This window comes from Agelaius tricolor, unplaced genomic scaffold, assembly GCF_023055355.1.
Source record: "Agelaius tricolor isolate 1412-34295 unplaced genomic scaffold, bAgeTri1.0.p SCAF_3, whole genome shotgun sequence".
Lineage (NCBI taxonomy): Eukaryota > Metazoa > Chordata > Aves > Passeriformes > Icteridae > Agelaius > Agelaius tricolor.
Window position 1 is genome coordinate 47,806,613 of NW_027269263.1, and position 12,147 is coordinate 47,818,759.

The window sequence follows — 12,147 nt, forward strand, 5'->3', positions numbered from 1 at the left end:
AATGCAATCGCTGATGTACTCTTCCTTTTGGAATAAGATCAGAAAAAATGGAGAGTCTTAAGGTGACTTCCCCATCCTCCCCTCTCTTAATAAAAAATAAAACAACATATTGGAAAATGCATTTTTTCTTATTGTTAGTTGAATGCCGACTTTGAAGTGTTTGCCTTGAATCTTGTACAATGTTTTTACACCGTGTAAAATAGCACCTTCAGTATTATTTGAATATGAATTTTCATTATCTCAGAGGTTTTTTATTATACTTTAGTTATGTAGTTGTAAAAATAGTTTTACATGCAAGTTTTCTTTAATGCTGTAAAATGTAAGATTGTTTCTTTATTGTTAGGAGTTCTCTCATGTCAGGTTTATGTGAAAACTGATTGATGCACCAAAGATTTAGAGCTCATTTAATGCTCTCAAGATAGAATAATATGCAGGTGTCAGTCCACCAAATTTCAGTGAAGATTAACCTAATATGCAATATGGTGACCTAACTGTTCTTCATTTGAAAGAAGTCTGAAAAGTAATCTCTGATATAGCCAGAGAGTGAGAATAACGCAGTGGGATTTCCACCTCTTCATTTCCTAATGAGTTTTTTGATAATGAGAGGTGACTTTGCCAGTCACTGTGGGCTCTATTATGGCTAATTTACTCCACTTCACTCTCCCTGTTAATTATTAACACTAGCCTTTTTATCCTCATGAGACCACATTCCAGTTTTTCCTTTTTTAGATTTTTTTCCTACATTTATTTTTATGTGGGTGATAGTTTTCAGGAAAAGATTTTCACTTAGGGTAAAGTCAGAATTATTTCTTTTACCTTGGAAGACTGTAAAATTTATTATATAAGCATGGGGAGCTCTTGCTAATGCTTTTAATGCAGTTAAAAGGTGAAAAGGCTGTTAATTAAAGAGTAAGCACTGAGGTATGTTCCACTTGGGAATCACTTCTTGGTAGAACAGTCACTTGCCCCTTGGTAACATGTCCACTGATTAATAGGTGACTAATTTCCATGGTTTCTTTCCAGTAGTTCTGAAAAAAGTGTGTAATCTTCCAGATGGTTTTCACCTGCCAGAAACTGTCATTTAATATATCTATTACCATTAGGGAATTACTGAAATTGGTATACAGGTGTGATATTTCATACAACAGTTGTTTCATGTCCTTCAGTTAAAGTCTTACAATATTTGTCATAGTTGCTTTAACATGGAAGTTTTCATAAAATATCTTTCTTAATTAAGCCTATTCTAGTAATTTAGCATTATTGTCCATTTAATCTTTTAAAGAAAGAAAAATCAGCAGTCTATTAGCAAACTCTTGCATATGAGGAAAACCCTCTTTTGTTCCTGACCCTTCTCTCAGGTTGGAACCAAAGCTCAGAGGAACACAAATGACACCAGAATAAAGTTAAAACTGGTGTCACAAATCCTTCTTGTAAGACTACTTTAAAATACACAGTTTACAGAAACCAAAGAATTGTTTTAAGTGCATGTAACATCACAACTAGAGATGTGCTTCCTTAACTGAAAAGGTATGATGGTAGAATAATAGGCTGAATATCCCATCTGAATACAGACTTCAGATTTTTAATCTGGATTTTAGATGATTGGACACCACTTAAAGTAGTGGATAAACCACCTTTCAAGAGCCCAGCTCTTCTGAGATCTGCATCAGGATTGAAAAATTCCTGCACCCTTTTCAGCAACCTTTTCAATTGCCATCATGGTGATTTTACTAAGTTCCTGAAGTTGCAGTTTGCCCAACAAAGGATCCAAACAGAACATTTTTTGTGTGTATTTTATTCCATTCATGCCAACACTACTGTACCTTTATAGACAAAACTAGTGTGAAAGAAGTTTAGAAGGCTTAGAAGGAAATATAAATGACAACTTTATTTAAGCAATATAGATTAAATGCAAGCTATCAATACCTCTTATACTACTTGTACATAATTGATTCAATACTGATTTATTTGTGAATACCAACTGGTTAATGAACTGCCAGAATAAGGAGTGAAATGGTACAAGGATAGAGAGAAACTGCTCAGCTTGCAGGAAATGGAACACCAGGACATGTATCATAAAAACAGGCACTGTCACATTTATTTTGAGCATTATCCTGTTTAGAAACACATTCTAAGGTGTGGGTACATTGAAAAATCTTATGCAAACAGTATGTTAAAAAATTGAGATCTTACTGTCATTTCTGAGGGCATTATTCAGCAGCTGGAAAAGTGGGAAGCTGTCCCAGGAGTCTTGTGGCTGTGCCTCAAGTGCTGAATCCATGTCAACAGAATACAGAGACAAAAACTTCTCTGCATGCTCAGCCAACAGTTCTGGCCACCAAGAGAATGCCTGCAAACATGACAAAATAAAATTACTAAACATGAGCCAAAGCCAAGAGATGTGCTCTGTCTGTGGCAGAACACATCTGAGTATGTCACGTCATGTCCTGTCTCATCTGGGGAGGAAGAATGGGCCAAGTGAAAAATGTGAACATATTTTATAAAACTTTCCATCAAAAAAAAGGAAGAAATCAAACAGATTATTGTGAGCAAGGTGATATGATCAGAATAAAAATATAACACCAAAAAAATCAAAAAGGAGAGTATAAATGACTTTTTTTCCAGAGAGCAAAGAAAAGCGTGAAGGCCTTAGTCTTGAAAAAATGACTGTATATGTTTCTTTTTATTTCATTAAATTCTAGAGCAGATGAATTTATTTTTAAAATAAATCTTTATGAATACATTTTGCATTCATTTGGTAATTAAAAAGGATGGTTTATTGTAAAATTTTATTCCTTGAAGTCGGAGGGGTTTTTTTAACAGCTAGAGAGTGATTTTAATTCCTATTTTTGCCTTAAAGATGTCAGCTTCTTCTGAGGAGGACATCCAGTTTTCCTTGTGCAAATGCTATAAATCTTTAGAAGTTCACTAATGTCTATACTCATTTTCAGTAACTTAACATGTTGGAACTGTTTTCTCTGTCAAAAATTTATATTCTTAGGCAATCCTTAAAGAAGAGAAGAAATCTGTGAAAAATATTATCAGCAAGTAAATCCAGTTCTTCATTAAAGACATATAACTATTGTACCTTTTTACCAGCACATAAACCTAGGCTTTAAAATACCAGTATTGGAGCTGAGCATTGGATCAGGGGAGCTCTGTGATCCTGGAGTTAAAGATGAAGGTGGAGGGAGTTTATGAAACAGGATGAACATTAAATCCTGCTAAGAGTGTTTTACTCAGGGTTTATAAGAACATATCACAGTGAGCAATGCCTACACATGCAACACAGGAAGATGTCACTGCTGTCAAACTTATGCCATTCATTTTGAATAGATAATTTTGAATATTTTTGAGTTGTCAGCATGGAATATATGTAGCTTGATCTGCACAAGAACTGAGTCCCACCAGCTTCAAATAAATTCAGATAAATCTTCACTTGCATTTATGAAATGCAGGCCCTGGGTGGTGTAGTCTTATGTAGTCAGGGCCTGCATTTCATAATAAGGCATAAAATAAAGGACAACTTCTGTAAAGTGGTCTACAAATGTGTTTTTGCATCATGGACTTTCTGATGACTGCCCGTAGTTCTTTCTGACACGGGGCAAATGGAGAAATGATGAATTGGCAAAAGTTTTAGAGAAATGCTGAGCATCTCCTGCTATTAGTGAAAAGTACTTTGTGTGCTCCAGTGGTAGGACTGAAGGATGACAACTGGCACCACAGTGAGGAGGAGAGATGAGGCTTCAAAAACTTTGGCAAGAGTTTGAAGTGGAGTCTTTCAGTTTTATCAAACTGGAAGAAAAATTCTTATTAATGAACCTGTTTAAGTAGGAGTTAATTAAAGGAACAGGCTCCTTACTCTAGAAAATAACTACATGAAAATAAAAAATGTATATTGGCACCGGCAGGGGACCCTTCTAAGCAAACAAAACTCTTTTCAGAAAATATTGCCAAAATTTCAAAACAAAACAAATCCAAAACTCAAAAATGAGCACATTTTCTCTCCATTTAGTTCGTTGTTGTAAATGACACTTCGAACCCAGACAGAAATTCTTCTGACTCTCTCTCAAGAGCTATGCATCATTACTTGAGCAGCAAGAGAGAAGACTAGAAAAAAAAAAAGTTAAAGCTAAATGTAACAGCAAAGTTGCTATGGATAATAATAGGCTAAAAGCAATTAGCAATTGGTGACACACATTCTTGGAGAACAGAAACACTGCCTGCATTAAAGGAAGAATGGAGTTCTTAGATTCTAGAAGGCACATAGATGTGGCTATGCAACACCAGAAATCATCAAAACATTTTATGCTACATGTTCAATGCACAGTTCCATGCTATGAGCAGAGCAAAACAATGCTTAGTTCATCAGGAATCACATACCTCTCTTCCCTTTGGGAATCCCCGAAATTTGTAAATGTTATGAATTAAAAAAAAAGAAAAAAAAAATCTAGTGTTAAAAATGTGATCTATTATTTTACAGCTTACTGATCCTTTTTGTTAACTGTAGCATCAAACACTGAACATTTGCATAACATTATGATGTGAAGTCTCCATACTTAATATTCAGTTTTGAGTAGGGAATGTATAATTTGGCAATCTTTTTCTCAAATATACTTTAATACTGAAATTCTGTGTGCCCTATAAATTTCAGTGAAATTGAACATGTATTACATGAATGAAGGAAAGGGAAAATAACCTTAGCATTATCTTTTTTCTTTTCAAGGTACCTTAGATTAGATTGCAAACTTTTGCTGAATAAATTTTTCTGAAGGCACATGCAATATACTTATCCTTCTGAAAAACACCACACCTCTGACTGCAAGTAAGTAGCATAGAATGCAATCTTTGAACAGAGATGCTGAATCATATATGTATTATTTGATCTGGCTTTTGTTTCTGTGTTCTTTTCCACAGAAGTCCAATTTTCTTGCAGTCGTGCAGGTCCTCAAAAGACAAAGACCACAATATATACATTTTATTAAGTAATCATTACACTGTAACACAGTGGCAACAGTAGTGTAGAACAGGACCTCCAGTGAATTAATTTCAAATCATCAAAACAGATGTTTCTTCAGTATATGATAAAACATCTATAACAAGTTCACACATGACAGATGTAAGCTAAAAACCAGATTCCATAGTGTGATATAAAACCAGATGTTTTGAATGATCATATTTTATAACTATATATACCAGGTAATGTTTATCCATTTGTATATTTAAAAAAAATATTTATTGAGTTTTTTGAGAACATTTTAAAAACAATTTCCTGAACCTTAGAATACTGTATTTATTAATTAAATTTCAATAATATATACAAGTGTTTCCGGGCAAGTTAAGTTTTGTAATTCCTTGACATAAGAGGTGCTAGAATTCTAGCTGTTGTGGTTTCTGTATTATCAAGAAAAGATGTGAAAGTAAGAAACATAAAATTGTTTTATTTCATTTCTTCTACCTTACAATGCCATTTTAAAAAGCACAAGTTTAAGAGCATACTTTTCCAATCAACAGAAGAGCAATGGGAATGAGATTATTATACTTATAATTATTTTCTTATACATAATTAGATCTATACAGCATAATGAAAACTAGCATTCAGTTATATTTTCTTTCTATTTTGAACATCAGGTGAAAAGTTGGAAGGAAAAACTGTATAAGGCTATGAATGTTTTCCATACCATTTCAGCACCTCCAGCACAAAGATGCTTTCTCTTTTTTATTCTCTTTAATTTTCACTTCTAAACCTACAGTTCATTCAAGTGAATTGAAGTAGAGTTTTATTTCACTTCACTTTACATAAGCTTCAAGTCTTATTCCTCTGTAAATGTGAACTGCCTTAAACATATGTCAGGAAGGAAAACTAAAATGTTTCTTGACAGACTTGCTTCACATCAGAGGAGCAAAAATCCAGGAACAAACCATTCTCTGCAGCAAATGCAATTACAGCCTCACCTCTGAATGATGCTCTTCATTTTGCTGCAATACTTCAATACAGAGTTCTGCAAGGTGAAGAACCTCTTCCAGTTTTCTTGCAGGTGTTGCTTGATTCATAGTCTCTATATGAATATAAAATGTAAACCAAAATTGTTTAAGTTACAAATATTATTTACAGTAAGAGAAAATTATGTCAGAAACTAATGGGAATGCTGCAAACTGACAAGTTTCTAAAGCAAAAGAAATTTCAAGTGTTAAGGATAATGATTTAATGCCCATAAACAGAGCTGAATGTCCAGATTACTAAAAAGAGAAAATAATTCACAAGAGCATCAGTGGTCACTGTAAACATTATCTGATTTAAGATGTGAGAAATAACAGGTGCATCAGTGTATTAGATGCTCAACTTTTGCAATAGGGAAGTTCTTTTTCTCTTCAAGGCCATATAAACAAAGACAGCAGATAGTGGAGACCTTTTTTGTTATTATCAGTACAATGTCTTCTCACCAGCTGACTCATTACTGTCATCAGCAAAATTCATACCTTTTGCAGCAGTCAAAAATTCCAAATGTTTAATCAAAAGAAGACATTCCATTTTAGATATATATGTAAAAATAAGAAAGTGCAAACCAAAATAATTCATACAACTAAATTCTAGTAATTAATTATTCAAATAACTAATTTTCTACCTGCTGTTCATCAGTAAAAGCAAATCTGAATTCTTTTCAATACCATAGTGAAAAATAGCATTATGAAATAAGGATCTTATAACAGAATTAACACAAACCTACTAAAAATTCCACCTAGAAGAAGTAGAAATGCAAAAGTTACAAATTACATGAGGCTCACTTACTCTACCCAGAAGACTTCAAAAAGAAAGGAAAAACAAAGGTAAACCAAATGTAACTAAAATACTTACAGGGAAATTAAACAACAATTAGCTGCAATTAAAAAAATCATAGCACTATATTTCAGGAAGAATCACAGGAGATAAGGGAAGAGTCCAACAGAATTTTTTACAAACATTTTAGTCAGTAAAAGTAACTTTTCTGACTGCATAATCTGCATCGTAAGGGATAACTTCAGCATTAGCTATTAGAGCTTGTTTACTTAAAAAAGTTCTTGTTGCTAAGCACAAATGTATGGTCACATTAACCAGGTCTGCAGAGAACTCATAAAGCTGATAACAAGATAAAGTGGATTTCAGGAATTCTATTTTCTCATTTTTTGTGCAAGTTTATGTATCACATGGATAGCAAATCATGTCAATACACATCTTCATTTGCAGAAAATTCTGTGACATTTCCTTCCCACTTTGCATTCATCATTACACAGACCATTAGCAGATTAATGAAACAATTCACATAATCTCCTTGGTCTTAGTAAGAATATCAATCTGCATGCAATAAATATTTTTAACACTTGACATTTCTAGCAAGTTAAAGCAACATTGCAGACATTTTAAAGGCAAGTGACCTTGTCCAGTTCTCCAGCACTAACACATTAATGCATATTACAGCAATGAAATATAGAGCTTTGATGCAATTTTGAAGAAACACTGGATTAGAATCTCCAGCAAACACCTACTTCAAAGTGACTAATACCCCACATTGTTTTCATGCAAAAACCAAGCAGGAAAACTAGTTATTGAAGCAACTACAAAGAATTCTTTCAAATCTTACTAGAAGAGACCACATAACCAGATATGTTGAAATATTTTTTTTTCTAAAACCAGAATTTAGCTCAAGAAACAGTTAGTGTAGGAACATGGGTCAAGCACAAAGCACACACAAGGCACAAAAATACATTCATAATGCCAAGATCACTGTTTTTAATACTGCACTGTATTGCCTTTACAATTCTTACACCATACAATGATTATATGAATATAACAAAAAACATATTGAGTCAAGAGAGATTAGCAAGGATCAGCCAAGTGCCTATTTAGGTTTTATATTATAAAACTACTATTGGATTCAGACTAAACCAGTGGTTTCTACATTTATCCTGGACTGAAACTGCTCTTTCTTCTAGTGGTCAGTGTCCTCCCCTCCCTGAACACATAGCAAGTGCAATTCATACTGATAATATACATCACTAGCAGTGTCACTGATGTTAATGAGTCTTAGGAATAAACCAGTGATATTAATAGAGAGCACGACTGGAACATCTGATTTCAGCATAAACAACTCATTTTATTGCAAACTCAGCCTGATCTTCATTACCTCACCACTTACCAAGTAAACAAAATAATTGCATGCATAATTGCATACATTCCTAATGAAATTAAATAAGCTGTAAAATATTCAGAAATTCTATCCTGTAAGGGCTCCTCTACATTATTAAGAAAGTAATTCTAATAATTATGTTGAATCTCATGTTGCATTTTTGCTCTGGAATAAATTCACTTATTCCACACTTGCAATTAGCTCAAGATGGCCTAAAAATGGCTGTTGAAGAGATATCATTATCACTAGGGAGAGCAGGAGAAAAGAGATTTACCACCTAACTGTGAGATTATCTTGCTTCTCCACTGTGATAAGATCACAGTGAAGAGAAATATGGTCTCGGGCAAGTACCAATTACATTGAACAAGGCATTAAGGAAATACAGTTCTGGTCATCTGCACTGAAGTGATGGATTTTGATCAGAAAAGGAAACCAGTATTTTGTTGTTGTTGTTGTTGTGTTTGTCTGAAAGGCATCATAAGCCTAATAAAATGAAGGATGTAAGTGAGGATCAGAAATGTTCACACACAGGCAAGGTAGGAATTCAGTGTTCCCAAAGTGGAAACACTTGGGAAAGACAGGAGCTACCTTTGAATAGGCATGATGCTGGCAGAATAGAACAGTCATGACAAATGATTTAAACTAGACATTTTAAAGTCTTCAGTCATTGTGGGACTAATGTTCAGGAACAGGTTTTTTCAATAGGATTAGCATGTTTAGGAGGGAAAAGAGTATGAAAACTGTAAATACACCTTTATGTTGAGTATGGCAGGTTTCCAATTGACGTTTCATGGCAGGAATGACTAAAAATGTGGGCTATACTAGACTGAATCAATTCCAATTTCATGTTTCCATAAAACTCACCATGCTATTTACTAGTTTACACGGAAACTATTTATCACTAGCTAAATATCTGCAAATTACCCTTAATGTTTCAACTTTTCACAATATTTTAAAAATCATTATTTTCTTAGAAGATAGTTCTTAAGAAAAGGTGGCAGAGAACTGTACTCAGTCTGTATCCTTGGACAAATCTCTCTAATTTTTTTTTTGTTTACTAATTCACAGAATAAATCAGTACATGCTATTTCTTTTGCACAATATAGACTTCCCTACATTTCACTTCAGCTTCATGTAAAGCCTCCTTTTCCATATGTAAGTTACCACACCACCTAGCCATTTTCTCTGTAACTAAACAGCTTTCAAATTCTAGGGAATATATCTTATGGATATCCACCAGTTACATGTGTATATACATAAGGGGCTATGAAGTAATTTGAGAAATAAAGAAAAAATTTTTTTTAGCCAAGTAAGTAGTGTATATGAAATATGAGTAGCAATAAATTCTTATTTGGAAGTTTTAGATCCTTCAAAACACCTGAGCCAAATACTGTACTTGTCTTTGTAAGCATAAAGGAATTACAGGAATGGAAATCAGCGCTGTCAGTTTTCATTATATTCATGATGTCTTTCTTCCCACAATTACTAAAGGTTGTTAAGATGTGTTTACACTGTTCAAACTAACAAGTTGCACCAGGAGTCAAGTCAGTAAATATGCTGCTTGACATCTTTTAGAAAATAAACAGAAAAAGCCATCAATCATCTGTTTCCAGCTTCACATCCTGCCAAAATGAAAAAGCAAACCAGGCTTTGCAAATAATGGATGCTTTCTCAAGTACACATTACCAGTGAGTCACACAGGTAGCGAGCAATATTGTTAAACGAGCTAAGTTAACCGAGTGAAGCACTACTGAAATGAAAAAGTGACTGCTTCATGAACCAACAGAGCCTCGGGCCACGAGGGACTGTCAGATCATCCAGTCTCACCTCCTGCATCACACAGGTCAGGGAACTTCTCCCCAGTCCTCCTTTTTGAGACAATCAGGATGTTTAAAACCTAACAACAGCGTGTCTAAAATCTACCTTAAGCTTTCTTCCCACAAGAGAGTTGAAGACATCCTTGAAGACAAATGCACAATTCACCTCTCTCATTTTCTCCCCAGCATGTAAGCTGTTAAACATGTGTGATTAATTTCTCATTGACATTTGCTGCACACAGGAATCTGCTCATTAGAGAGGCATTTTTTTCCTTGGTTATGAATAGAATGCAACAAGGAGACTCCTGACTCTGGCCTGCCAGTCTCCCTGTCAGTGACACAGCATACATCCCTTACTGGTTTTCCCTGCCTTGTATTTCACCCTTTTCCCCCTTTTCTTCCAACAAGCATGTCCAGAACCAGTGTCTCAGGAAAGCCAACCCATCTCCAGCCAGAGGTCTTGGAAAAAAGGCAAGTATGTTGAGAAGCTCCCAAATTCACAGCCTCAGTGGGCTTACAGTAAAGCAGGACACAATATAATTGACAATACAGACAGAGCATAATTTGAGCTTTATGGAGCCAACTCTTCTCCAGCAGGGCCCATTCATTTGGTCTTTTTAACATGTGAAACCTGCAAGATTGCTTGAAGCTAGTTTGCTACTAAACCTGAACTGACTCTGAAGAGTTAACCCAAAACTGGTATAATCGACCCACAGATAATTTAGATTTCACTGTGCTAAATTTTTGTGCAATTTCTCACAGAATTAATTCTGTGCATGAAAAAGTAAGGAGGTAGATCTGGAAGGAAATTCTATATTTTTCGCATTAGAAACAAAATCCAGCCTTATACAAATAGTGGAATTTAGCTTTAATTATGAAGCTGAAACCATTCATTCCATAATTGCTTTCTATGATTTCAACGGCATTTTAAATCCTAGGGGAAAAAAATTAGAATTAATTACCATTATTAGCTAAACACAGAAAGATAGTGAGATTGGTAAAAAGTTAGAGTACACATCTCCTACTCCATGACCTACCATTTTATTAAGTGTGTCATGCTCCAATATTTCCTGGTTTTTAAAATTTATCATAGTATTGAATGTTATTACCTTCATGAGGCAATCACATGTTTTTGTTTTGTTTTGTTTTGTTTTCTAAAGGGAATCTTGGCTCATCGAAAAGCATAAAAATAACAAAATCAAAAAGGTAAAAGCAGAAGAAAAATTTCATTTTTTGCCAGCTGATCATCAAAGCATTTAACATAAGATTTTTTTGTATTCTGATTTTGGCAACACAGATATAAGCAGTTGGTATTTTCCTTCATTTTCTCACTTCTAATTTCACTTCAAAGGGGGAAAGAACTAATTTTCTCAGCACTTCCTGATACTGTAGAATAAAACTCAGAGCTAACAAACATGCCAAACTTCAAGGCTCCATGAATAAAGAGAACTGGATAGATTAATAACTCACCTATCAGATGGAGAGAAAACTGGCACTTGAAAATGCAGACTTAGTAAAAAGTATTTAAAAAAAACCCAGAGTATTTTAAGATTCTAAATTTTGGAGCCTTACTGAAAAATGAAACAAAAAATCTAATGCTGGCAGGCAAGGGGAAGGGAAAAGAGATGTTGAAAATTATTAACTGAAACCAAATTTGAAAAAATTACTAATTGAGGACATAAAATGAACAGAAAATAAAATAAAATATAACACAGATTTGCAAAGGTGGGTTGAACTAGACTTGCGCATTTTTAGATAGGATATTTTTGTATAAAAGAAATTCAGTAGATCTTATTTATTCTGACTTTAATGAAGCATTTGATACTGTGCCTCATGGGAAAACTACCAGTTAAGCTGAAGAAAGTGAGGACTAAAAAAAGAAACGGTGTGGGGTATAAAGAAGATGCCTCAAGTGAAAGGGAATAAGCAGTGCTGAGAAAGTGCAAGAAAAGGATTCTTGAGAGATTTCTTGAAGATTCATCTTAGCTTCCTTAATATTTTCACCAGGGACTTTGGAATAAATATTAGAAGCACAATGACAATATGTAAAACATGGGAAATAGAAAGATGCAACAACAAGAATTTGGCAATTCCAAATAATGGGAGAGAGAAACATTTCAAAATACCTTCAAGAGTTAAAGAAGGGACAATATATTTTGACACAT

General features: G+C 34.2%; 1 protein-coding gene across 9 annotated transcripts in view; it reads right to left on the reverse strand.

The window, feature by feature from the left end:
- The window catches only part of CADPS2 (calcium dependent secretion activator 2), a 284,338-nt gene that overhangs the window by 53,597 nt on the left and 218,594 nt on the right, over positions 1-12,147 (reverse strand). For all 9 annotated transcript variants that reach the window (XM_071423750.1, XM_071423752.1, XM_071423747.1 and 6 more), the window contains 2 exons: positions 5,956-6,059; positions 2,194-2,350 (listed from right to left, as the gene is read on the reverse strand). In XM_071423750.1, the coding sequence (XP_071279851.1) occupies positions 2,194-2,350; positions 5,956-6,059 (261 nt within the window). The remainder of the gene's footprint in view (positions 1-2,193; positions 2,351-5,955; positions 6,060-12,147) is intronic.